The 26,304-nt window shown below is 48.4% G+C and overlaps 2 protein-coding genes across 2 annotated transcripts in view; both read right to left on the minus strand.

Annotated features, from left to right (window-relative positions):
* GALNT10 (polypeptide N-acetylgalactosaminyltransferase 10) overlaps nucleotides 1-26,304 on the minus strand; it is a 952,883-nt gene that overhangs the window by 545,243 nt on the left and 381,336 nt on the right. The window lies entirely within an intron of this gene.
* Nucleotides 14,747-18,654, minus strand: LOC147702586 (uncharacterized). The gene is made up of 2 exons (XM_086928807.1): nucleotides 16,172-18,654; nucleotides 14,747-15,816 (listed from the first exon to the last, which is right to left on the minus strand). Exon 1 carries the CDS (start codon nucleotides 17,377-17,379, stop codon nucleotides 16,273-16,275), a length of 1,107 nt encoding a protein of 368 aa, XP_086784933.1. The 5' UTR covers nucleotides 17,380-18,654; the 3' UTR covers nucleotides 14,747-15,816; nucleotides 16,172-16,272.

The raw sequence follows: 26,304 nt of genomic DNA on the forward strand, positions 1-26,304 counted from the left end.
GGCTTTATGCCGCGCCGAGCGACGAGGCACAACATTCGGCGGGCGCAGGCTGCGATTGACGCGATTGGGTCTTCGGAGGATCAGGCGGCGCTTCTGCTGGCTGATATTGACAGTGCCTTCGATTCGGTCAGCTGGACCTTTCTCTTTGCTCTTCTGCCGCTGCTGAACCTGGGCCCGGTCTTCGTCTCCTATGTAAAGTTGCTTTATACAGATGTCACCGCCTCGGTGCGTGTCTCTGGGGCAACTTCCGCTCGGTTTCCTGTGACCAGGGGCACTCGTCAAGGGTGTCCACTCTCCCCTTACCTTTTCGCGCTGGCTATGGAGCCACTGGCCGCCCGGGTGCGCCGGGATGCGCTTTATCGAGGCTTCGTGTGGGGAGCGGATCACTCGGATCGCATAGCTCTATATGCCGATGACGTGCTATTCTTCATGACTGACCTACAGCGCACGGGCCCTCGTGTCCTGGAACTAATGCAATGGTCAGGCGTCGGGGCTCTTCCTTAACCCGCGCAAGTCGACCCTATGGGTGTTGGGGGGTGACACGGTGAACTGTCCTTGGGCTGCGTCCCTTCAGGTGGCTGTGGATGGCGTGAAGTACTTGGGTGTTTTCCTCTCTGCCTCGGCCTCGGTGGCGTGGGATCGGAACGTCCAGCCGGTGTGGGATCGGGTCCAGATGGACGTCAAGACGTGGACGCGTATGCCTCTTAACATCTATGGCCGGTCGGCCATCTTTAAGATGGTGGCCCTGCCTCGTCTTCTCTACCAACTACAGAATCATCCATTTAAGATCGACCCGCAGTGGTTCCGGAGTGTTGGGCCGATTTCTGTGGGCTGGGGGTGCCTCCAGGGTGGCACTACGCACGTGCTTTCTTTCTACATACTGCGGCGGCTTGGCGTCCGCGGACATATTGTCTTATTATCAGGCCTCCCATCTCCTTGTGCTTAACGAGTGGTGGTATGGGGACCGTAGTGATCCGGCCTATGCTCAGGAGCATTCTCTAATGGGTGGTGCCTCCCTCCACACCTTGCTGTACTCGGCCAGGCGGAGGCGACTGCTTCCACAGGTCACCCAGGTGGTCTTCGCGGTCTGGCGGCGGGCCCTGCACCGTATGGGTTGGTGGGGTAGACTGACGGCCGAGACTCCGTTATGGCGTAATGGCCTACTTCCAGCGCTGGCGTCTCTGTCCGGGTTCGGTGGCTGGGACGCGATCGGGATCTCATCCCTCGGCCATGTCCTTACTGGCACTACACTTAAGTCCTTTCAGGACCTTAGTTCTGAATTTAGCATGCCCAGGTCCCAGTTCTTCCGGTACCTCCAATTTCGCCACGCTCTTGCCCCTAGCCTAGTGGGCTTGGAGCAAGTCCCCGACTTTAGCCCCATTGAGGCAAAACTTTTTATGGGGGACCTGGGTGACAAGAAGGTCTCTCAGATATACCGCTCCCTGGTCACGCACTGCTCCCCTTCCCTCTCGACATTGAAGGCCTCCTGGGAGAATGATGTTGGTCCCCTGGATGAAGATGACTGGCGTGAGGCCCTTGAATCTCCCCGTGGTGCTGCTATAGCTATCCGCCTCCGCTTTATCCAATTCAAATACCTTCACAGGGCTTATTATACTAGGGACCGCCTGTGGCGAGCGGGTCTTATAGCTGCTCCGGAGTGTCTGAGGTGCGGTACTGAAAGGGGGACGCTTTTCCATACTGTCTGGTCCTGTAAGAGACTGACTAGATTCTGGACAGGGGTTTGGGACTGCCTGTCGGAGGTGTTGGGGTGGGACCTGCCCCGTACCCCTAGGTTGGGCCTTCTTCATGTTCTTGAAAACGTTGGGGGTAACATTTACAAACGTCACCTGTTGCTGCTAGGGCTGGTGGTGGCCAAGAGGGATCTGGCCCAGGCCTGGAAGAGTGAACGTGCCCGCCGCTTGGTGCCTGGAAGGCGGGCTTGGACTTCCTCATGGGCCTGGAGCAGCCTGTTTTCGAAGCCCCGGGGTGTCCCCGCAAACATTACAAAATCTGGAAACGGTGGGCGGACTACAGGGGCCTGACCCTTGACCCCCCCATGGACATTGACGATGCACTGCCTCCAGATGTGGATCCCGTACCCTAGGCTGCTGGCCAGCACCACCTTTGTTTTCCATCTCATGTTGCTGAACTATGATCACGTGCACTGGGTTAGGGTGGGATAAGGGGTGGGTAGTTAGGGGAAGGGGTTGGAAGGTGTTATTGGGGTTGGGTGGGATGGGGGTAGTTGGGGGTATATCATTCTAAAGCTCTGGGTTCAATGCTGTGTCTTTCCATATGTGTCGTTGACAGTCTCCTCCTGACTGTGGAGGGCTGTACCAAATCTTGCTTGAACTCTTAATAAAAACGGTTTTGAAAAAAAAAAGTCTTGACTGCACCCTTGGCCCAGAGGTCGCCCACCCTGCTAATACCAATCATGTCCCATTTCTCAAAACCTTTCGTTTTCCAGAGCCATCCCAATTTTTCAGACCCATACAAAGGAGTTGCACGGGTCAGTCGATCTCTCCAAGCCAAGGCCACATTCGCATCACGCCAGACTCGTACAGCAATCTTGGTGGGACCTGTTAATTTCCTCCCCGCCACCTTAGAATAGAGTGCTCTATTATAATACCAGGGGAGGGTTAGCGTAGCAAGGGCAATTCGCGCACATCCGTCCCAAACTAGCCGCCTCCATAAACTCTCCACCTCGCTCGCCGGAATAACATCGAACGAATTCTGGAGCGCGTACAAAAAACGTGGCAGGGACATCATTTTAAAAAGTGCAGTGCGACCGAGCGGCGACAATGGCAGTCTACGCCAGCGAATGACATCGAGTTTCAACCTCTGGAGAGGGGGAAGCAAATTGCGTTCATAGCGGACTGCGGGGTCCAAAGATATAAAAATCCCCAAATATGTAAATCCTGTCTGCGAGACCTGGATGGGAAATCTACGAGGCAGAGGGGGGAGACCACCTGAAAGCACATATACACAGGATTTAGTCCAATTAATGACTAAACCTGAGTTCTTTCCGAACGAAGTGAGCACGTCGAACAAAACGTTGAGCGATTTTCGGGGGGAGGTAAGGTATAACAAAATATCGTCCGCGTAGAGCGAAACCCGATCCTCAAAATCCGGAGCCCACTGGATACCCTTTATCGAAGGCTCCCATCGCAGCCAAGCAGCCAGTGGCTCCAGAGCAAGCGCAAAAAGTAGGGGGGACAACGGGCAACCCTGCCGCGTATCCCTCCCAAGGGTAAAAGAATCCGATACTCGGCCATTAATGACCACCTGAGCCAGCGGCTTCTCATAAAGAAGTTTCACCCACCCGATAAACCCGGAACCGAAACCAAATTTCGCGAGGCCGGCCCAGAGATACGGCCATTCTATAGTGTCAAAGGACATCGTGGCGTCTAAAGCAGCCAAAATGGCCGGCTCGTGAAGAGACGCCGCCCTCGCGAGGACACCATGCAAATGCCGCAGGTTGAGTGCGGTGTTACAATGTGGGATAAAACCAGATTGATCCGGGTGGATCAGGTCACCAACCACCGTGATTAGCCGGTTAGCTAACAATTTGGCTAGAATTTTGGGTTCGGCGTTTAACAACGAGATGGGCCTGTATGAAGCACAGCGATCCCGCGGCTTCCCCTCCTTAGGAATAACCACGATCGTAGCTAGACGCTGATCTCGAGGGAGAGAACCACGGTCTCGCGACTCCAGGAACATATCTCGGAGATACGGTACAACCTTATCAGGGCGCAATTTGTATAGTTCAATGGGCAGACCATTGGGACCCATAGCCTTGCCAGAGCGAACGGAGCGAATGGCAATTGCAATCTCATCCGCCGACAGTGGAGCATCCATTAGGTCTCGGTCAGCCTCCGATAGGCGCGGCAGAGCAATATCGCGCAACAACAGATGAGAGTCTTCCTCTGCTCTATCAGAGACCGGAGAGTACACAGTTCGAAAATAATCTGCAAAACACTCAACAATCTCACTCGGATCCGTCACACACACTCCATCCAGTTTCTCAATCACGGGAAACACATGATTCGTTTTTTCTTTCTTATCGAGCCACGCGATCAATTTACCCGCCTTGTCCCCGACATCATACAATCTGCCCTGTTGCTCTCTATTCATTAATTTGGCAGCGTCCGTAACCAGGGATCTGTAATCTAGTTGTTTCAGGCCGAGGGAGTGCAGTTTAGCGTGAGTCACGCCAGATTCCAGGTCACTCTCCAGCTCGACTATCTCTGTCTCAAGACGAACAATTTCTTCATTTTTAGTTTTCTTAGCCCCAGCAATTAACGATAGAGCCTGCCCACGAATGACAGTCTTGAAGGCTTCCCATAATGACACAGATGAGGACACAGACCCCCACATTTTCAAGAAAGTAATAATCCAGGGACTTTATCAAATCAGCATGGGTCCTGGGGTTGCGAAAATACCAGGGGTTTATGGGAGCAACCCGTCCTTCACCACACACTTTAGTATCCATACAGAGCCACAATGGGGAATGGTCTGATATGCCCCGGGCAAGGTGTCTGATTTCTCTAATAGATGGGGATTGCGCCGCAGGCATCAGGACGTAACCAAGTCTGGAAAGACTACCGTGGGCCCCGGAATAAAAAGTATATTGCGTCAGCTCGGGATGCATCAACCTCCAGCAGTCTACCAGACCAAAAGTCTCCAAGAACCCACTCAGCCATGATTAAGACTTGGTAAGGTCTCTGGGGGGGTGGCGATCTACACTGCCAGAGACAACCGAATTGAAGTCCCCACCCATAACCAAGGTACCTTCGGGAAGCCCCAGCACTACACGCCCAATGTCCGAGAAAGTCGAGGTCTGTAAACCCGGCGGGACATACACCGTAATCAGTGAAACAGTCCTGCCCTCCCATCTACCGGTGAGGGCGGCGTAGCGCCCCCTGTCATCAAGGATTACGTTATCTATTTCCAAAGGGAGAGAGGACCGAACAAGAATGCCCACGCCCCTAGGACCAGAGGTGAACCCAGAGTGTGCAACGAGACGGTACCCCCACCTGTTCATGGCATGACACGTGTTCCCAATCAGATGTGTTTCCTGTAAAAGAACAACATCGGGGGATAGGCGACGCAGGAATTGTAGCACCACTCCCCGTTTTATTCTATCCCCCAACCCGTTAACATTCCAAGACATTAGCCTCAGCCCACTACCCCCATCCCAGCAAGAAATGCAGGATCCACCCCACAAAGAACATAATGACCGGATCACAGAAGAGAACAATACGTTGCCTTGAAAGAAAATAACCAACACACAAACACTCCCCCCCACCCCCCAACTTGAACCCTTTACAACTCCCCCCACCCTGCACCCCTGCATTAGACTCAAAAGCCACCCCAACTTGCAGTGTGCTTGTCGCTCTACCATTACACTAATCTACAAAAATAAACCCGGAGGAGGAAAGAGTCTCACTTCCCCCGCCACCCTCGGGTATGCAACAAGAAAATACAACAATATTAGAATAATCGAACCCAGCTGTGAAAAGTCAAATATTCGGAAGTCGGGAACCGCAGTGTCACTCCTGCTCCGGATCGCCACCCTCGGCACCACCAGGGTGCTCAGTTCGATCCCTCCGGGCAGGCAGGGAGTCCAGCCAGTCACTCACACTCTCAGGTTGGTCGAATAAAAACGTCCGGTTCTCGTATTCAACGCGAAGTCTGGTAGGAAACAACATAGCATATTTCAGGCCCATGTCTCGCAGTCTTCGCTTCACTCCCTGAAAACCCATCCTTTGCCTTTGAACAAGCTGAGTGAAGTCCGGGTAAAAGCTTACTGTTGTGTTTTCAAACTTTACCGGGCCACTCACCCTCGAAGCCTGCAGGATAGCGTCTCTGTCCCTGAAATGAAAGAGCCTGGCAATGATGGGCCTCGGAGGGGCACCCGGCCTCTGTTTCCCACCGGGCACACGATGGGCACGCTCCACGGCGACAAACTTGCTCAGTCCTGTAGGGGCAAGGTGATTTAGGACGAGGTCTTCCACCAGGAGATCTGTTGAAGGATTTTCGGGGTTTTCAGGGACACCAATGATGCGGATGTTGTTGCGTCGTGCCCTATTTTCAAAATCCTCCAGTCAATGAGACATGAGGTCGTTGGACGATCTAAGGTTGCCGATTTCAGTTTGTAGGTCCGACACATCGGCCGTAAGGCTAGAGGTCTTCAAATCCGGCGACTTCACTTTTTCATTAGTCTTAGACAAGTCAGCTCTGATCAAGGTGATATCGATGGCAACCGTGTCAATTTTAAGAGCAAGAGCTTCATACTGCTGGTCGATGGTAGCCTTCATGTTGGCAATGGCACCCATGACGTCCTGGAGAGACAGTTCGCTCAGCGCAGCCGGGTCTTCCTTGGCTTCCTCCAGGGAACGGTTGGTGCCACCGGGGGATCCTTTAGACTGGGTGTAGCGATCCATGATATTAGTTTGAATCGGTCCCCCGCGAAGAAGCGCCTTGGTCTTTCGCCTCCCGTTGTCGGCCCTCTTAGCCATATTGGAAGATGCACCCTGGAGGGGCCCGTGAGACCTGGTGAAAATGGCCGCTCGCAGGCAAGTCACCGAAAGTCTACAAAAGTGGGCTCGTGTGGCCGGGGAGACAAAGTAGTTTGATACAGAAGTGCTCGGAACCGAAGGAACACAATGAAGAGGCAGAGCCAGGCCGGACCTCTGACAGACCGAAACCGTCCTGCGATCGGATAGTTCCAGAAGCCAAAAACAAAACTGAAAGTTGGTGCAAGGCTACTGGGGAAAGCCCCTCAGCCGTTGTTGTTCAACTTCGTCCCGGCGTGCCAGCTTGCCAAGCCCCCGGCTTCACCGCAGGGTGGGCCTCAAAAGTTCAAATCGACGTAACTGCGGTTCCCAAAGTTCAAATTTAATTTTTGAAAGAGCAAAAGCATCAGCAAAGGGTCATCTTCAGTAACCCATCTGCAAAATCAGGATAGATTCAGGATATATGCGAGGGTCGGTGAGGGTCCCGGGAGCCCTGTGCTCACGCGGCCATCTCGGATGCTCGCGTAGCTCCTCCCCACTGGTTGAGTTTTTATCACTGATTCTGGAGGCCAGAAGTTATCCAGGAAAGGGCGAGGGATCCGACTTCCAGCACAGAACAGTGCCTCAGTCTTGCTAGCGTTGAACTGCAGTGAGTTGTTATGTAGGCAGCCAGCCGTATCTCGCAAACAGTCATGAAATGTCTCCAGCGGGATCGATTCCTCACCCTCCCAAGATAGAATGATTTGAGTATCATCTGCATAGTTGATAGCATTAATCCGATGAGATTTTATCAACGCAATCAGGGGTTTCAGAAAAACGTTAAATAAGATCGGGCTGACTGCCGAACCCTGAGGCACCCCATGAGACACCGGAGAGAACGCAGATTGAAAAGGGGGGAGGGACACCGCCTGCTTCCTGTAGGAAGGAGCGAAACCACCGCAGGGCACCACCACCCACCCCGGCCTCACTCAGTCTTTCCAGGTGGATCGCATGATTTACCGTATCAAATGCGGAGACAGATCAAGCAGAATCAGAGCCACTGCTTGACCTCTGACTGCACGCATTCGAAGATCCTCCATGGCAGTGAGCAGAGCCGTTTCGGTCCCATGGGCTGGGCGAAAGCCAAATTGAATTTCATCCAGAAATTGATGTTGCTCCAGCTGTTTAGAAAGGATCGAGCTCACCCAACGTTCAACAATTTTTTCAGGGAACGGTAACAAGGAGATTGGTCTATAATTCTGTAGACATTCTGGGTTCAGGGAGGGTTTTTTTAACAATGGGGATACCAGGGCCTGTTTCCAGGAGGCAGGAACCGTACCACTATCCAATGATTGATTACAAATCCTACAGAGGGTAGGAAAAAGTTCATCTCCATAGTCCTTCCAAATTTTATGAGGAATAGGGTCCAGAGGTGATGCCGATGAAATACCCCGAGCCAGTCTGCCGAGGTCCTCCTCCGTAATGGGAGGAAACTCCGAGAGAAAATCAGCAGGCTGCCAACCAGGGCTCCCAGCTCCAACCTCTGCACCTCCATCCCCTAGACTAATGGAGCAAGTCAGAGTGGAAGTGGTATTCAAATCGTGAATAATGGCATACATTTTTTCCTAGAAAAACAAAGCCAGGTTATCACAAAGAGCCTGCGTAGGGGGAGTCAACTTTTTGGAACAGTCAGGGTTTGTTAGACCGTTCAAAATCTGAAAGATGCTTTTGGAGCTACTTGCCGCAGTACATATCGTGGAGCAGAAATAATCAGCTTAGGATTTATGAATCAGGGCTTTATATTCGGCAAGTTTAGCTTTCCAGAGCAGTCTGCTAGCATTTGTATATCCTTGCCTCCATTTCCTTTCAGCCTGTTTACAGGCTAGTTTTAAAGCCTTTAAGGAATCATTAAACCAAGGAGCCGAAGCTCTGCCCTTGTACCTGCGTGTTTTTAGCGGGGCAAGAGAATCTACCCTTGTGGTGATCCTGAGACACAATGAAGCATAGTTCTCATCGACTTGACAGTCTGAAGAGAAACTATCTTCAACCTTGAATACTGCATCAGTAGTTCTCAGCATCCCAAGGGCTCTCCAGTCCCTGTACATAAATTTAGTGGTAGCACCTTGTACCTGTGTTCGGGCCCCCTTGCTACTAACATAGAATTTAAGAAGGAAATGATCAGTCCAGTCCATGGGCAGAATTTCACTCAGGTGTGCTAGCTGGGGGACCGAACAAATCAGGTCAAGCCGGTGTCCTGCCCTGTGAGTGGGTCCCGTAACATATTGGTGGAGACCAACACTTTCACACGAGTGGAGAAGGTTGAGCAGCCCCGTATCTAAGGAGCCATTCAGCCACAGGTTAAAATCACCTAGGATTATCCGTTTATTGTGGGAGGCAGCCATATTGGTAAAGGTGGTAAGTAGTGACTGTTGTTGCTGGATACTGAAGGTCCCGGGCTGTCTATAACAAATGATCCCCGTGAACATAGCCCCAGTGTGACTATTGAAAGATAGGCCAAGAAACTCAGCACCAATAACCGGGTCCATGTCAATGGTCTCGACATGCCAGGAAGCCCTATAAGTCACCCCCACCCCACCACCACGTCCTTTAGGTCTAGAGAGGTGAAGAATTTTGTAGTCCTGCGGGCAGGCCCAACCCAGCTCGATCTCACAGTGAAGGTGGGTCCAGGTCTCGGTGATAAATAAGGCATCTAACTGATGCGATTCCACCAGTAATTGGATTTCCTCTGTATGTTTGGGCAAAGATCTAACATTGAGAAGTCCACAGGACAAAAACCCCCCAATCACAAAGTCCTTCAATGGAAGAGCAGATTCCGCGAACGAGAGATGTCCCTCATGCGTGTGCTCACCCAAGTTAAGCAGGGTCTCACGGGAGTATAGTGGGGGGGCCCATCCGAGAGAGGGGTACTTACGCAGTTGAAATGAGCGCATAACTGGCACTGGGCGCGGCTTTGGCGCGGATGGGCGCAGACGGGCTTGCCTTTGGCGCGCGTCCGCTGCGCGTTTGCCCCAGTGTCGTTTTATGGAGCCTGCTCCCCAACCACTAGACCGCGAGTGAGGGCTACCCTCAAAATGGCGGGTCCGCTCGCACGGACGAACCTGGCCAAGTAAGTAGAACACAGGAGCAGGGTCTCTCTGGTTCCGACAATGTAAAAACAAAGTATACACAGTAAAAGTTGTAATTCACTTTTAAAAATACAGTTTAAGAGAAAAGTATTGCAGCTAGTGAAAGGCATGCAACCGTGCTGGCAGAGCCCTACCACACACGCGTCACCACCTCGGGAACCAATGGAATTGATACAACTACATAGAACCATTTGCACAGGTACTTAGAGAAGACAATAACATCGTCCTGTTTAAATTTGGAGAGTGGAAGAGGAGAGAGGCCCTCTATGCAGATGATATTATGATCTTTACAGCAGACCTTGATACTGCTTTTTCTGCGACTATGGCACATGCAGAAGAGTTTGGCACAATATTGGGATATGAAATTAACGCTTATAAGACAGAGATAATGGCGTGGAATATGGAGAATAAACACCACCATATTGCTTCAACCATGCGTTATTTACGTATTAGAATAACTAAGAAAGTTGAGAAGATCCCGGTATTTAACCTTGATTACATCTTTAAACAGTGCCAAAAACAGTTGAATTCTTGGATGCACCTTCCCTTATCAATCTTGGGAAGGATTAATCTTGTTAAAATGTCTATCATCCCTAAGATAACATTTCTCTTCAACTCTATTCCACTGGCTTTTGACACGAAACAATTAGCGAAGTGTCAACGTGAATTAAATTCATTCATTTGGAAGCACAGAGCCACTAGATTAGCTTGAAAGAAGCTTAGGCGGAAGAGGGAGAAAGGGGGTCTAGTAATGCCCGACTTGCAATATTATGCATGGGCATTTCAGTTGTCTCCTTTTCGAATGTTGCTGAAGATGCCTACTAGCACAACTGTGGGTGAGATGTTTCGGGCTATGTTAAGGGGTTCAGATCTGTTGGAAGTTGGTTTTATGTTTATGTTCGGAGACCAATGTTTTTTTTTAAAAGTTACATTAAAGACTCTTCAGTCAATAGCCAGAAGCTGGTTATTAATTAGAAGAAGAGTAGGGCTGGGCTATTTTTCAAAAAGGGCACCACTATGGGATTTCCCGGGTACTCCTGCATGCCTGCGGGATAGTCTGAGCACGCCTTTAAAAGATTCTGGGTTTATGACGTGGGGAGACCTGTTGGAAGGGGCCGTTCTGCCTTTTTGGGAAGATCTTCGTGTGGCAGTGGGGCCCGCTCTATCCAAGTTTAAATATCTTCAACTAAATAGCTGGGTCCAGTCACAGGCAAAGAGTAAAGTGCCACTTGGGAAGGGCAGTAACCTAGAAGAGCAGCTTGTGGCAAGGCCAGGAGGGAGAAGGGAGGTCTCAATGTGGTACTGGGCTATTGATGAGGAAGCAGATGGCGAATTTAAACTTGCAGATAACCTATGGGGAGAACAGATGAATATACAGTGTGATTTGTTATGGATGGAGTCATTTAACACTCTATATAGAATAGTGTAATGGGGTGGAAGGGGCAGAAGGAAGGGAGTCAGAGGCCTTAAGTAGGGATCTCAATAAAGGCTTTATTTTTATATAGGATTTTCGCTTCCGGCTTGTCAGTCTTTCCCTGGCGAAGGTTGCTGGACCCATCTTGATACCGGGACAAAACCCACGGGTGGTGAATGGCTCGGTCTCTGGGAGCACAGATGACAACAGGTTCTCCGCTCCGTCCAGCAACCAGGAGAGAAAGAGACAAGTGGGGTATTAGAAGGGAGACCCGGAGCTTTTGAGAAAGGACCGGGGGTGAAGGAAACCCAGTGGAGGGGTGCTATCTACAATCTCAATAAGTGCTCAGAGTGCTCGTGAAAGGGACGGGTTGTTTGGCAATCTGTACACAGAGTTTTACACTATTTACACTGGTTTCTAGTATCAGGCATGCTGTTTCGCCCCACCCAACCCGCCACTCTGCCCCGTACCTGTTGAAGCCACGCTCCTCCCGTGGGAGCGTGGCGGGGGGCCTCGTGGTGACGTTGGCCTCCGGGCTTGCTGGTATCACCGCAGGGATCTTCGTCCGTCTCGTCCTCCTTTGTAGAGTTTCACCACTCTCCTCTTCTCTGCTCTCTAACGCTGCTCTCGTCCTCCGGGAAAACGCCGTCCGCCGACTTCCTGATTCCGCTCACATTTGTTCTCAGCAGCATGGTGACGTCATTGGGAGGAGTCTCGTCATGTTCAAACCCATCATTAAAGGACCCGTCTTTGATTACCATGCCGCTGGACCAAAGGGGCTCGTTTTCTTGCTCGCACCATTCATCCTGGTGGAAATGAGGGGACTCCTGGTGAGACGGGACATAAGCAGGTGAGAGGGGGTAGCTAGCCACCAGTCCTGTGTTTGCTCCACGTCCCCTGCAGGGGTACCGAGTCCAGCACCGCCTCACACCTCCCCCCCTGGTTTCACCAGATCGGGGAGAGGGAAGACCCTGGACAGAAAATCGGCATTTCCATTTTCTGACCCCTTTCTATGCTGCACCGTGAAGAAATAAGGCTGTAGGGACAAGAACTAACGGAGCACCCTGGGGTTGTTGCCCTGGTTCCTGTACATCCACCTTAAGGGAGCGTGGTCAGTATGTAGGATGAATGGTCTTCCCTCTAGGTAATATTGGAGCTTCTCTACAGCCCACTTAATTGCGAGACACTCCCGTTCCACCGTGGAGTATTTACATTCACGTGGAAATAACTTCCTGCTGGCATATAGCACCAGGTGTTCCAACCCGTCTTCACCTACTTGTGATAAGACAGCCCCAATACCTACGTTGGAGGCATCTGTGGCTAATAGGAAAGTTTTGGATAAGTCAGGGGATACTAAAACTGGGGCTGTGGTCATAATGTGCTTTAACCTTTCGAATGCACTCAAGGCTTCTTGTGAGGGGTTCAGGAGCTCTCGGGTTTCACATCCTTACGCAGCAGGTCAGTGAGGGGGGCACCTGTGGAGAAGTGTGGCTCAATGGTTAGAGCTATTTACAACAAGGGGTGGTGAGGGACAGAGTCTCTGAATTAAACAGAATACTCTCACCCAGTCAAGAGATCAGGGCTAGATCCAACACCGTTTTTTAGCTCACTGCACCATCCCAGTTTCAGAACCTGGCTGTATGCAAATTAGTCTGTTCCTGTCCCAGTCGATTTTGGCCACTATAGGTGTGGCAGGGTATACTCAGACATGAGTCCCTTTCTCACTGCTCCATCAGGATTCAAGCAAGCCGGGCCGAAGAGGCTGAAATGCCAGAATCCGGTCCCCGGTAGCTTGTCTCCTTTCTGGTAAAGAATTGGCTTGGTAGTTTAGTCTGCCCTGTTCCCATGATGCACTGGGCCAGGGACAGACTGATTTGCATATAGCCAGATTCTGAGCTGGGATGGGGCAGTGAGATAAATAACGGTGATGGATCAAGCCCTGATCTTTGGACTGGGTAAGAGTGGTCTGCTCAATTCAGACACTCTGTTCATCACCACCCCCTTTTGTAAATCGATTTTGGCCACTATAGGTGTGGCAGGGTATACTCAGACATGAGTCCCTTTCTCACTGCTCCATCAGGATTCAAGCAAGCCGGGCCGAAGAGGCTGAAATGCCAGAAACCGGTCCCCGGTAGCTTGTCTCCTTTCTGGTAAAGAATTGGCTTGGTAGTTTAGTCTGCCCTGTTCCCATGATGCACTGGGCCAGGGACAGACTGATTTGCATATAGCCAGATTCTGAGCTGGGATGGGGCAGTGAGATAAATAACGGTGATGGATCAAGCCCTGATCTTTGGACTGGGTAAGAGTGGTCTGCTCAATTCAGACACTCTGTTCATCACCACCCCCTTTTGTAAATCAATGGTTAGAGCGGCAGACCCTGATGCAGAGGTCTGGCCCGGGACCAGGGTTCAATTCCCTGCCTCGGCGGGTCTTGGGCTCAAAATTCCACTGACCTGATAATCCTCACCTCGGTGCCTATTCCAATCATGGAGTCCCACTCTGCAACTCTGGGCAATAGCTAGCTTAATCTCCACAACGGCCCCCATAACGCTAAGGATGCCTGGCCTCCACCTTGGGGGTGCCCAGGAGTGGACGCCTCACTGGGAAAGCCAGGATGGGTTCCACAGCGGTATTCGTACAAGCGCCTTGCGGGTGAGTAGTGCGCTATACAAGTATCAATTTACATTTTTTACATTTACAGCTACCTCGGCAAACATGGGGATACATCTCCAATAATAACCAATCAACCCTAGGAAAGCTCTCATGTCCCTTTTGTTGGATGGAAAAGCCGTCTTTTCTATGGCCTTTACCTTCTCGTTTTGGGGAGCGATTGTACCATCGCTCAGGACATACCCTAAGTACTTGACTCTGTTGAAGGCGGCTCTAGACTTCTTCGCGTTGACGTGCAGGCCGGCTTGTTTCAGAGCTGTAAGAATAATGTGCAGATGTCGTAAGTGGTCCTCCCGCGTATTGCTGTAGATCACAATGTCATCCAGGTTCGTGAGCTGAACGACGGATATTTCGTCAGGATGGCATTCATGAGGCGCTGGAATGTGGCAGGTGCCCCGTGTAGACCGAAAGGAAGAACCGTAAATTCATATAATCCTTCATCCGTAATGAAAGCGATTTTCTTCTGGTCTTCTTCACAGAGGGGCACCTGCCAATACCCCTTTGTGAGGTCAAAAGTGGTAATATAAACTGCATCTCCCAGCTTCTCGATCAGTTCATCCACTCTGGGGATCGGGTATGCATCGAACGTTGAGATGCTGTTTAGAGCTCTAAAGTCCATACAGAACCTTTTGGAGCCGTCAGGTTTTGGCACCATCACGATTGGGGAAGCCCAGTTGCTCTTCGATGGGCTTATAACACAGAGTTCCAGCATTTCCTCCACTTTTTTCCTTACTGCTTCACGTCTAGCTGCGGGGATCCAGTAGGGGCGTTGTCTTACCATTTTCCCAGGCTCCGTCTCGATGTGGTGTTCGACTAGGTTAGACTTCTCTGGGAGATCCGAGAAGATCTCCGAAAAGGGGATCAGGGTTCTGTTCAGGTCCACCTTTTGTCGTTCGGAGAGAGCTTCGTTCACCACTAAGCGATCCAGTGTGGTTGCCGTCTTTGTAGTCGGGATCGCAAGGTTCACACCTCTGGGGAAGGGACCGATCATTTTTTGAAAAGAGGTTGATGTGTTAAGTTTGGGTTTTGGAGGGAGTTAGCTGCAGACGGTATGTGGTGTCCCCTATAGTTTCGATTATTTCGTATGGACCCAACCATTCGCTCTTGTTTTTGCTGTTTATGGAGGGTAATAGAACCAGTGCCCATTCACCGACGTTCATCTTCCTCAGTTTCTTGCCTCGGTCGTAGTTCTTTTTCTGACGGATTTGACTCTGCTCTAGATTGGTACAGGCTAGATCCCGGAGTTTGCCAAGTTTGGACCTCAACTGTAGGGTGTACTCAAGGAGGGATTTCTGCTCCTGTTCTTCTTCAGTCTCCCACACGTCCTTCGTTATCTCCAGCAGTGACCTGGGGTGTCGCCCATACAAAAGTTCAAAAGCCGAGCAGCCCAGGCTGCTCTGCTTCTGGGCCCTAAGGACGTAAAGAGACAGTGGTAAAAGACGGTCCCAGTCGGACCCTTCGGTGCTTAGCATTTTTTTCAAGGTGTATTTGAGTGATTGGTTATATCTCTCCACGAGCCTGTACGTTTGCGGATGATATACTGATGTTTTAATATGTTTGATGTCCAATGTCTTGCAGACCTCTTTCATGAGACGGGATGTAAATGGCGTGCCCTGGTCCGTTAGGACTTCCTTTGGGAAGACTACCCTTGCGAAGAGATCCACGAATTTCTCGGATATGTTGGAGGTGGTGGGAGTCCTTAAAGGGAAGGCTTCTATGAAGCGGGTCACAGTCTATTAAGATGAGCGCGTACAGATGTCCCTTTGATGATTTTGGGAGTGGTCCAATCGGGTCCATACCCACCCGTTCGAACCGGATGCCCATGATCGGGAGGGGTCGCAACGGGGCCGCTGTGGGTCGGTTGGTATTCTTTCTCTGGCAGATCTCACACTTGGCACAGTACAGCTGGACATCCTTGTAAATACCCGGCCAGCAGAAATAGCGCAAAATGCTGTCCGTCGTTTTCTCTTTGCCTGAATGTCCAGCAGTGAGGTGGGTATGGGCGAAGAACAATACCTGCTCCCTGAAGGACAGTGGTACCAACAACTGGGCGTTGCTCTTTTCTGCCGGGTCCCGGTACAACAGGTCGCTCTTTAATTTAATTTAATTTAATTTAATTTAATTTAATTGCGGGTTTATATAGCGCTAGGAATCGACTCCCGAAGGAGTATCTCCGCGCTTCGACCGCTGGGGAACCCGTCCTGGCTCACCCTGAGAGATGGTCCCTAATGGGTATCTCTAAGGTGCGACCAAGCATCCCCGGCGGTCTGGGGGGGCCGTTGTGAAGATGAGGCAAGCTAATGCCCAGAGTTGCCGAGTCTGGTCCCTGACTGGAGTAGGCACCGAGGCGAGAATTATCGAGCCCGCTGACCCTGGTCCGCGACCCTGCCGCGTCGGGAATCGAACCCTGGTCCCGGGCCGTCCTCCGCTTACGGGTCTGCCACCTCTTTATAGTGAACCGAGGGTATGTCTGGGTTTGGTTGTTTTGAGAGACATGAGCGCTCTCCCAGGCGTTGTAGAGGGTTTGGTCATCGGCTTGGGCAAATCAATAACTGCGGTCTATGACCCATGGTTCGGGAGACAGCAACGCTGGTCTAGTGCCCTCTTTTCCTTGGGACGGGTGATCAAGGGTGTTGCTAAACAATGAGAGGAAATCGGGGTTGTCTACTCCCAAGATCACATCCTCCGGGAGGGAGTCTACTACGCTTACTTTAACTGTGTAGGGACCCTTGTCTCTATGGGTTATAGTCAATAGTGCCAGAGGATACGGTTTAATATCCCCGTGTACACAACGGATATGCACAGTCGTCTCGGGTACATATTGGTCCGGGAGGACAAAACGTTCCTGGACCACCGACTGCCTACAGCCCGAGTCCAGGAGGGCACGCACTAAATAGCCATTCATCCTCATACTCACGTAAAATGACGTTCCCATTTCAGCGGAGTACAGCACGGTTTTGGGTATATATCCCACCTCCATCGGCTCTTCGGTTGGCTTTTTCCTAGGGCATAGACGGGCAATGTGGCCCCACTCGCCACACTCAAAACACGGTGGGCCACGTAACATAGGAGAGTCAAACCTCGGCGGCCTGGGTCTGGCCGGTTCGAATAGGGGCTTTGCTTTCTTTTCTATTTTGGGTGGGGGTATGCTCTTGCTGGTTTTCTCATGTTCCCACCCAGTGGCACGTGGCTGGGCCCAAGCATATTTGGCTGCCATTTCGATGGCCTGTTCAACCGTAAGTCCCGAGTGTTGTCTGGACCATCGTTGGGAGTCATACGGCAAAGCTTTCATGAATTGTTCGAGATATATCTTTGCCATGACTTCCTCTTTAGTGCTGGTCTCGGGTTTTAGCCACTTGTTCGCGGCCATCTTCAGGCGGAAGAATAAGGTCTTAGGATTTTCGTTCGCGGTTCCTCTTTCTTTGCGAAAGCGTACCCTGTATGCTTCCGGATCCAGACCGAGATGGTCGATGACCTCCTTGATTATACGATAGGGGGAGTTACCAACAGGGTTGGCCATCTGGTAGGTGAACTGGGCCTCTCCTGAGAGCAAATGGGCCAGAAAGAATGGCCACTTTTCTTCGGGCCACCCCAGTGCTCTGGCCGCCCGCTCGAAATTTAACAAGAACGCATCGGGGTCCTCTCCCGGCATGTACTTCTGCAGCGAGATCCCCGAGGGATTAGGGACATGGATCCGGCCCTCTATGGGCACTGTCACAGGTGGAGGCGGCACATTTTTCTGGAGGCTTTCTATCTAGGCAGTGATGGTGTTTTGGAAAAGTTCACGGTCCGCATGAGCGGAGGAAAGTTGCCTCTCAAGGGCCCATCCTAGCTTCTCCTGGCCCTTAATGATGTGCTGGATCAGGGCGTCCATCTCACTGGTACAGATGGGCTGTGGTGGAACAGATCCCACTTCTGAAACCACTTGTAATGGGGCAGAAGGAAGGGAGTCAGAGGCCTTAAGTAGGGATCTCAATGAAGGCTTTATTTTTATATAGGATTTTCGCTTCCGGCTTGTCAGTCTTTCCCTGGCGAAGGTTGCTGGATCCGTCTTGATACCGGGACAGAAGCCACGGGTGGTGAATGGCTCGGTCTCTGGGAGCACAGATGACAACAGGTTCTCCGCTCCGTCCGGCAACCAGGAGAGAAAGAGACAAGTGGGGTATTAGAAGGGAGACCAGGAGCTTTTGAGAAAGGACCGGGGGTGAAGGAAACACAGTGGAGGAGTGCTATCTACAATCTCAATAAGTGCTCAGAGTGCCCGTGAAAGGGACGGGTTGTTTGGCAATCTGTACACAGAGTTTTAAACTATTTACACTGGTTTCTGGTGTCAGGCAGGCTTTTTCGCCCCACCCAACCCGCCACTCTGCCCCGTACCTGTTGAAGCCACGCACATCCCGTGGGAGCGTGGCGGGGCGCCTCGTGGTGACGTTGGCCTCCGGGCTTGCTGGTATCACCGCAGGGATCTTCTACCGCCTCGTCCTCCTTTGTAAAGTTTCGCTCCTCTCCTCTTCTCTGCTCTCTAACGCTGCTCTCGTCCTCCGGGAAAACCCCGTCCGGCGACTTCCTGATTCCGCTCGCATTTGTTGTCAGCAGCGTGGTGACGTCATTGGGAGGAGTCTCGTCATGTTCAAACCCATCATTAAAGGACCCGTCTTGGATTACCATGCCGCTGGACCAAAGGGGCTCGTTTTCTTGCTTGCACCATTCATCCTAGTGGAAATGAGGGGACTCCTGGTGAGAGGGGACATAAGCAGGTGAGAGGGGGGTAGCTAGCCACCAGTCCCGTGTTTGCTCCACGTCCCCTGCAGGGGTGCCGAGTCCAGCACCATCACAAATAGTTAAACCTGCTTGGATCAGGCGCAATCATATCTTCACAGCTCATACAGCGTATCTTTCCCCGCTCAAACTATCGAAATTTCAGCCCGGCAAAGCATGTAATAAATGTGGATCTCCAGAAGCATCAGACATACACAAGTTTAAAGATTGCCCCCTTCTATGCGAGTTCTGGAACAAAGTTATAACATCTATGAAATCCATCCGGAGGGTCCCTTTTACTATTAGCTCACAGCTAATTATTTTTGGCTTAGACGACAACATTGTGGGCCCTGCAAGATCTCTACTCTTCTACGGAATACTTTTGGCAAGGAGGCAAATATGCAAGTATTGGGTAGAGCCAACAGCCTCAACACATTCAGAGTGGTTGACCTCGCTGTATAAAGTATCTAAGGTGGATATGGCCAGATCCGGTAATAAGAATAAAGTGGCATTTGGAATTTATTGAAGTCATGGAGATAGGAGTCCGGGTTTTTTTTTTTTTTTTCCCGGGTCCTATGATTATGCCTTTAATGCTCCTCGGACTTCCAAAAAGGGTCTCCCAGGCATTTTGTCCGGCAGGTTATGTGAAGACCTAGATGGAGCAAACATCTTTTTTACCCCGACCCTCCATTCAGTAATTAAATGTCTCTGGTTGATGGTAGGAAACAACGAGATAACCAGGACACGAAATTGAAAGATGGAGGTCACTCTTTCCGTTTCTCGTCAAGTGGGGTCAAGACAAATGAGGACAAAAAATAAAATAAAAAATCAAGCAGTCATGTTTGGTACTTTCCATTGACACTGCTCTTGTTGTTCTCAAAGCAAACTTTCAAACACTAACACAGTAATGTTGCGTTTTCCAAAGCCCTTCTGCCAGCTCACTGTACTGCTTTCATTAACAATAGTCTGCTCCTCTTCTTGTCCTGACACCTCAAGATGACATTAGTATAGAATGGGCAGAATCAATAGTCATGAAGTGTGATAGTGCATAGATGGTAAGGCAATATGATGCTTTATGGAACTTTGTTCTCAATTTCTAAAAGTAGATTTCTTCTGCTCACACCATGATTTTTTTTGCAGAAGCAAATAATTTTCTATGCAACAAAACAATATAAACCCCAGATTCTGAGGGTAAGCTATAGCTTTTCCAATGCTACTAGGATGCTTTATGTTTTCTTATAAGCTTTTGCGGCTCACATTGAACTTCACACTTCCCCATTATCATTTCTGTACCTTACCTTTTGAATTTTTGCAAGACATCTTTAACATTTCTATTCCTGCTCTAGAACTCAATTATGGAGTTTAACCTTACTTAATTAACTGTATTTTGACATGCTATAAAGTAACTTATCCCGGAAGGGGGGAGGGGGGTGGGAGAGGGGGTCGAGGCTCTGCCTCATGAAATTGAGGTTTAACACAGCCACTGATTCATCCTAATGTGGGCGTACTGAGGTAATATTTTGGGGTGTACAATTGTAGAGGTTCCCCACGCATACAACCAGAAAGTTATAAATGTACACAACACTAAAGTTCGCAAAACAATATTCAACTCTGCCTAGGAGTGTTAACCAAGCTATACCCAGCTGTAGATTTGGGTCCAAACTGAGGTGGCATGGTGGGTGAAAAAGTATGGATTGGGATGCAGCACCAAGTGATATGCCAGGGTTTAACATTAATTCAAGCATTCCAACCATCACCCTGTTGTTTTTGCATTTGGCACCCTGAGTGTGCCAGATATGGCCAGACGTGAGTCCCGGGTTCACTGTTCCAATGGAACCAAGCTATACTGAGAGCCCATAACAAGGAAAAATTGGTAATGGGTTCTTTTGTTTCGGTTCAGGGAGGACCTGGTCTGACATTACGGGCTGCACTGTTCCCACGAGGAACAGTGTAAAGACTGATTTGTATACGACTAGGTCCAAAATAAGTTGGGTGAACAATTTTGACTTGGGATGCGGTCCGAGCAATTGTCAGTGGCTGAGATTAAGTCAAGCATTCAATCCATCACCTTTTTATTTTCGCATAAGTGTGTTAACTAGCATTATCAAAGTGCAAATATTCTACCTGCAGGGTTTGTCAGATGGGGGAAATCCCACAACTCTTGAGAGATCATGTAATGTAATAAGTATCTACATGCTGCATGAAACCCTAAAGACCTATTGACTTTAGTAAAATATTTTCACAATAAATAAATCAGACAGACTGAATTTGCTGTAAATGTTAATAATAAAAGGATAGGGCTTAAGGCCTTTAACAGGACTTTCTACGAACATGTCATGCCTATGTATAGTCTTAATCACGTGGTTTGTCACTGTAAGCAATTCATATCGACTTGCTTTTCCCAAAAGGCAGCTATTAGTATGGAGTCACAAAACTACTAACATGTAAAAAAAGTACAATTAGCAAAACAACCTAAAATCCTTCCTATTACAGCATAACAGGTGCAAATATTTAGCCCAACAAAACCCTTGCCTACTATGGTAACCTGTGACATTCCCTGGAACAAAATGCCTTCCTACAAGCCATAAAATAGCATAATGCCAAACCACCCTTAAAACGCTTCATGATGCTTTTCGCAGTACATAAGTCAGGCCTAAGACACACATGTATTCTATGTTGGCCATAAGTGTTGCCTCAAGGCAAACAGTGCAATACAATCACACATTTTCAGTGGAAGCACAGTCCTTCTGCTCAATCAAGATCTGTACTAAATTAAACTAACACTTTGGAGGGGGTGGGTGGGCAGAGGGAGGTTAAGGTCCTTTCTCAGCAGTGTTTCTTTTCTTTAGTTAATCAAATATAGGTTAAGACAGCTACACCGCCAACCCAGACTTAAAATCAGACTGACAACCTTGAGGAATTTCATTTGGTCTAAAGGTGAAAAGTGATATATGTACTTCAGACCCTAAGACCAATGTAGAACTAACAACATTGAAAAAGGGGTGGGAGGAGGCAAGTGTTTCACACTCTCCAAGAAAGAAAATCTGAATGTACACTACAGACATGTACCTGCATGGCGAGAATAAATTGATATTTCATGACAGTCCTCATTTGAAGTATAACCCTGATACTAGGGCACTGGCTTGAGTACTGATATTCTGCTCTCATAATTGTACTCTAGACTATGGAGGAAATTAGATAAATTAGCAAAAAATACAAATTTAATCCTTCCCTGCCTGCCCTTAAAAAATGAAAGTAAAACTTTTTTTTATTTTAAAAGCATCCCGTTTTCCAGGTTGCATTTGAAAAAATAGTTTCTTTATTTAAAAAGCAAACAGACATGGTGATCTGTTATCTACAGCAGGACTGGGTGGCAAATAGCGAAGAGCCTCATAATTATTGATGAGGCAGGTCATTTGCAACCTCGATGGGAATCGTTAATGTGTCTGAGACACATCAGTATATCGCATTTTGAGAGTCGCAAAAAACAAAAAAAAATTAAAAATCGCAATTTGCGGCCTGCAAAACGGAATGGTCATACACCTAGCCGAATGTTCCACATCTTCTGCCGATAATGACAAAAGTTGAATCTGTTCTGAATACCTTACTCAAATATTTGAAGATCCAGGACAACAAGTTCTCGAATGGCCAGTCTCAGGATCTTGATGCTGAAGCAGTGTATGCTAACCCATGCTCCACCTCCAAGGCTTCCAATGTCCTGTTCTGTTGCTATGTGGGAAGCATGCCTTTAAAGAAAGTGTCAGTTAAACAAACAAGGGGACCCAATAGGATCGCTTTGGACCCAGTATGAGGGAAAGAAAAATGAAGGAAAAGGTAGAAAGCAAATTAGATTTTTAGGCAATAACTTTTTGGAGCAGAACGTGGCTTGCATCTTAATAAATAGTACTGCAAGCTCAAAAGCGTCAGTGACAGCAATATATTAACACAATGGTACAATTGCGACACTGTATGTGAAAGTCGATGTTTCGATCCCATGCTCCTATGCTAGCAGGATCATCATCAGGACTAATAATAATTGCCTGGTTGTGTGAATAATAACAACGCCTTAGATTGGCGTGGATTCAAATTGCCACGTTCCCAAGGTCTCGAAGTAGGGTGTTGTTAACAGTGCCTGCTTGCAGGGATGAGAGCAGGTTTTTTTTTGGGGGGGGGGCGCTTGTTCGGGGTAAGGATTAGCCCAAAAGCGGCGAATTAGCGCTGAGAACCAGGATAGTGTTCCAAGCGGAGCTCCGAGGAGTCTCTTTTAGCAGTGGACGCGATGGCCAAAATTCAGGTCGTGCTAGATAGCAGGAACCCTTTAAAGGAAGTGTGGCATGTGGAGATCAACAAATTACTGTCAGGTAATGGTGGGGTTGATGAGGCAGCCTTACCTGTAGGCTTTGTTTTGAGGGGTATCTTGGTTATTTTAGCGGCAAAAGTAAATTTTTTCCTGGTGAAGGAGAGAGACTTAAGATGAAGGTCATAGCTGAGGCAACGCAAGTACTTTACCTGATGAAGACCCAACCTGATGCCCAATAAACAGTAAAACACACGGCCATCCGGATCATGACACAATGTCAACAGCCTCACTGACAAAGTAAAAAGAGCTGCCGTTTTACAATTTGCAACTATTATTGTAATGGGGTGGTCCAGTATTCCTAAGAATCTGAGAAAGAAATGCAGTTATAAATACCAGATGATTTTACTGGATGAACCTGAACAGTTAATATTTTACAATGTGTAAAGAAGCACAAACAAGTACTCTTTCAATTCAATTAATGTAATGAAATTATGCATGCACAAAGATTGTCTTTTTATTAAAAAGACAATGTATTAGGTAAATGGTAAGCAACAAGACAATGTTCCGCAATATAACACAATCAGTGAACTAGTGCAATGCTTGTGAGAAATGCAGGATGTATGACCAGAATCTGAACAAGGAAATGTACTGCTAAGTGGGACTTCAAGAATATACAAAGCAAACTGAAATACTTCATACTTAACCAAATATTGATTACCTTAGACGTAGAGTCCTTATATGCCAACATCCACACAGGATGAGGTATTGTCCAATCTGAAAACTGTTCTAGAGTGAAGGGGCACCCTGACACGGTCCTGACCAGTATTATACTTGCTCTCTTAAAAATAGCACTTAAACAAAAGGTTTCCATTTTCCAAAACACCTACTATTTCCAAGTCAAAGGTGCAGCTATGAGAGCAGCCTTTACTCCTCCAAACGTAGCTAACATCTATATGGATCTTTATGCACAGCTACAGGTTTGTTCTGGTACTCATACATTTTTTTATATATTACATTATGGAGACATTACATTGATGATTTAGACTGGTAACAATGCAACACTTTTACTCTTTTTGGCTGAATGATCACACCGGATATACAAGTTACACTGACGCATAGTAAATTGGGAATCAGTTTTCTGGACTTGATTTGGCATCTTAACAAGAAACTGTACTTTACTCTTTACATAAATCCCACAGTGCGTGTACTCTACCTTCGTATTCAAGTTATCGTCCCCGTTTGAGGGATAGCCTTCCATTTGGAAGATTTATTTGGCTTCATAAGAACTGTTGCAGAAAAACTGATTTCTTCCAAGAATCAGACATCCTAATACAGAAACTGTCATATATGGGGTACCTTAAGGGCCTTCTTAAAAGATACAGGAAAAGGGTGAGGTATTAACAAAGGGAACAGTTAAACTCCAAAATACAAACTGACAATGAGCAACACTTGGCATGTGTCACCACCTTTTGTACTATGAGCAATGACATAACAAAAGTAGGGCACAAACACCGAAACTTAGTTTTGGATGAATTAGACACTGAAAGCAAACCCTGTTTTTTTTTCAGGAGAGGGAACAATGGGAAAGACTTGGTTGGAAGGGCATTACTACCCAACACAGGCGAGTAAACAGTTCAATCCATATTGAACCTCCCTACACCTGTAGATCATTATAAATGTACCAAATATAAGGCTTAGCAACCGAGTATAGAAGCAGGGGAGTTCGAATTTCACTAAAATACTTGTGAACACAAATGTCTAACAATCTGCAACAGTAGGAACATATATGTTAAGTTTATTTATTTTGCATAGCTATTCAAAACCATTGCTTTTTTAAAAAAATGTAATAAAATTGTTGTTACACAATAATAAAAAAACGTCAAATAGAAGCGAACAGTATTGAGCATAAAAAAAAAGTGGTAACTGTACAGATGAATGTTTTTTTAACAAAAGTGCTAGTGCTCTGTCCTTATGCAATGAATAGAAACCATAATGAGTAGATAAGATTATTATACATTTAAAACAAAGAACTGTTGCTATACAAACAGTAGGAAAATGATTAATGCTATCCTATGCCCATGCAATTTTCCCTGTGTATGTCAGACCACTCAAAAACAGTCTTCAACACTGTAGCCACATCCTCTGTGCTCCTGCTAGAGGACCTATTGCGAATTACTTTAGATTTGATTACAAGTCTGAGGACCTCATATCAGGGGTGCTGGATTAGTTACGACCTAATCCCTAATGTGGGGACACTAGACTGATTTTGAACATACAGAAATGCAAATGGATGCATTTATTGGCTTCGAACAGCAAGGGTGTTAATGAACTTAATGAACCTGGGACCTTCACCACCCTGACCCACATCATTAACCCCTCTATCATGTCGGCCACTTTCCTAGATGAACGGTAAGTTGCAGAAATCAACGCCCTGTTTGAAAAGCCCACAGTCGACCCAAATCAACTGAGCAACTTCCGACCCATCTCCTTGCTCCCCTATCTAGTAAAGTATGGTACCGAGGGAGCAACTCGCAACCCACCTTGAACTTCACCATCTTCTAGACAACATACATCAGGATTCAGAAAGAACCACAGCACGAAACAGCAATCGCGGCAACCAATGACATTCGAAACATCCTGGACCGAGGAGATATAGCGGCCCTCATCCTGCTCGACCTCTCCGTGGCCAGAAGACGGCACAAGATTTGCATGCAAGGATCCGCTCTCAAATGGACCTGTTCCTTCCTCGCTGAAAGAAGCCAAAGGATCAGTCTGCCACCCTTCACATCAGAGACCAAGAAACTGATATGCTGTGTCCCACAGGTATCGTACGTCCCTTAGGCCCGCTCTTTTCATCATATTGATGACACATCTCATCAACATCATCCGATCACTAGACATCACTGGAATCGCCTAAACCGAAGAAACCAAACACATCCTCTCCCGGACAAACAAGACAAACACCACCAGAAACAATTTCACTAACTGCAAGACCATGGCAACAAGACCTCCCCATAGGATCCCACCTGGTGACCGTCAGAGCTAGTACCAACAACCACAGACCACACAAGAAATCTAGGGATCATCCCAGATGACAAACTCAATGTGATGGCTCAAGTCAATGTGGTGTGCACCGCCTGCTTCCACATCCTACCCATGCTGCAAAAGATCTTCAAATGGTTGCCTCTGAACACCAGACAGCCCATACACAAGCACTCAGCGGGCTGGACTAATGCCACACTATACACCAGAATCGCTAAACAACTACACAGACTCCTGACCATCCAGAACGCAGCAGCTAGACTAATATTTGACGGCCAATGCTGCACCCACATCACGCTGCACCTCAGTAGGCTACACTGACTCCCCATTCACAAGTGCAGCCAATTCAAACTTCTCACACACACATACAAAGCCATACACAATCCAGGACCTGAACACCTGAACAGCTGCATGCACTTTCACCAACCCACCAGACACCTACACTCTGCCTCACTCATTCGTGCACATGCTCCACAA

The sequence above is a fragment of the Lissotriton vulgaris genome, chromosome 7 (genome assembly GCF_964263255.1).
Source record: "Lissotriton vulgaris chromosome 7, aLisVul1.2, whole genome shotgun sequence".
NCBI classification, from domain to species: domain Eukaryota; kingdom Metazoa; phylum Chordata; class Amphibia; order Caudata; family Salamandridae; genus Lissotriton; species Lissotriton vulgaris.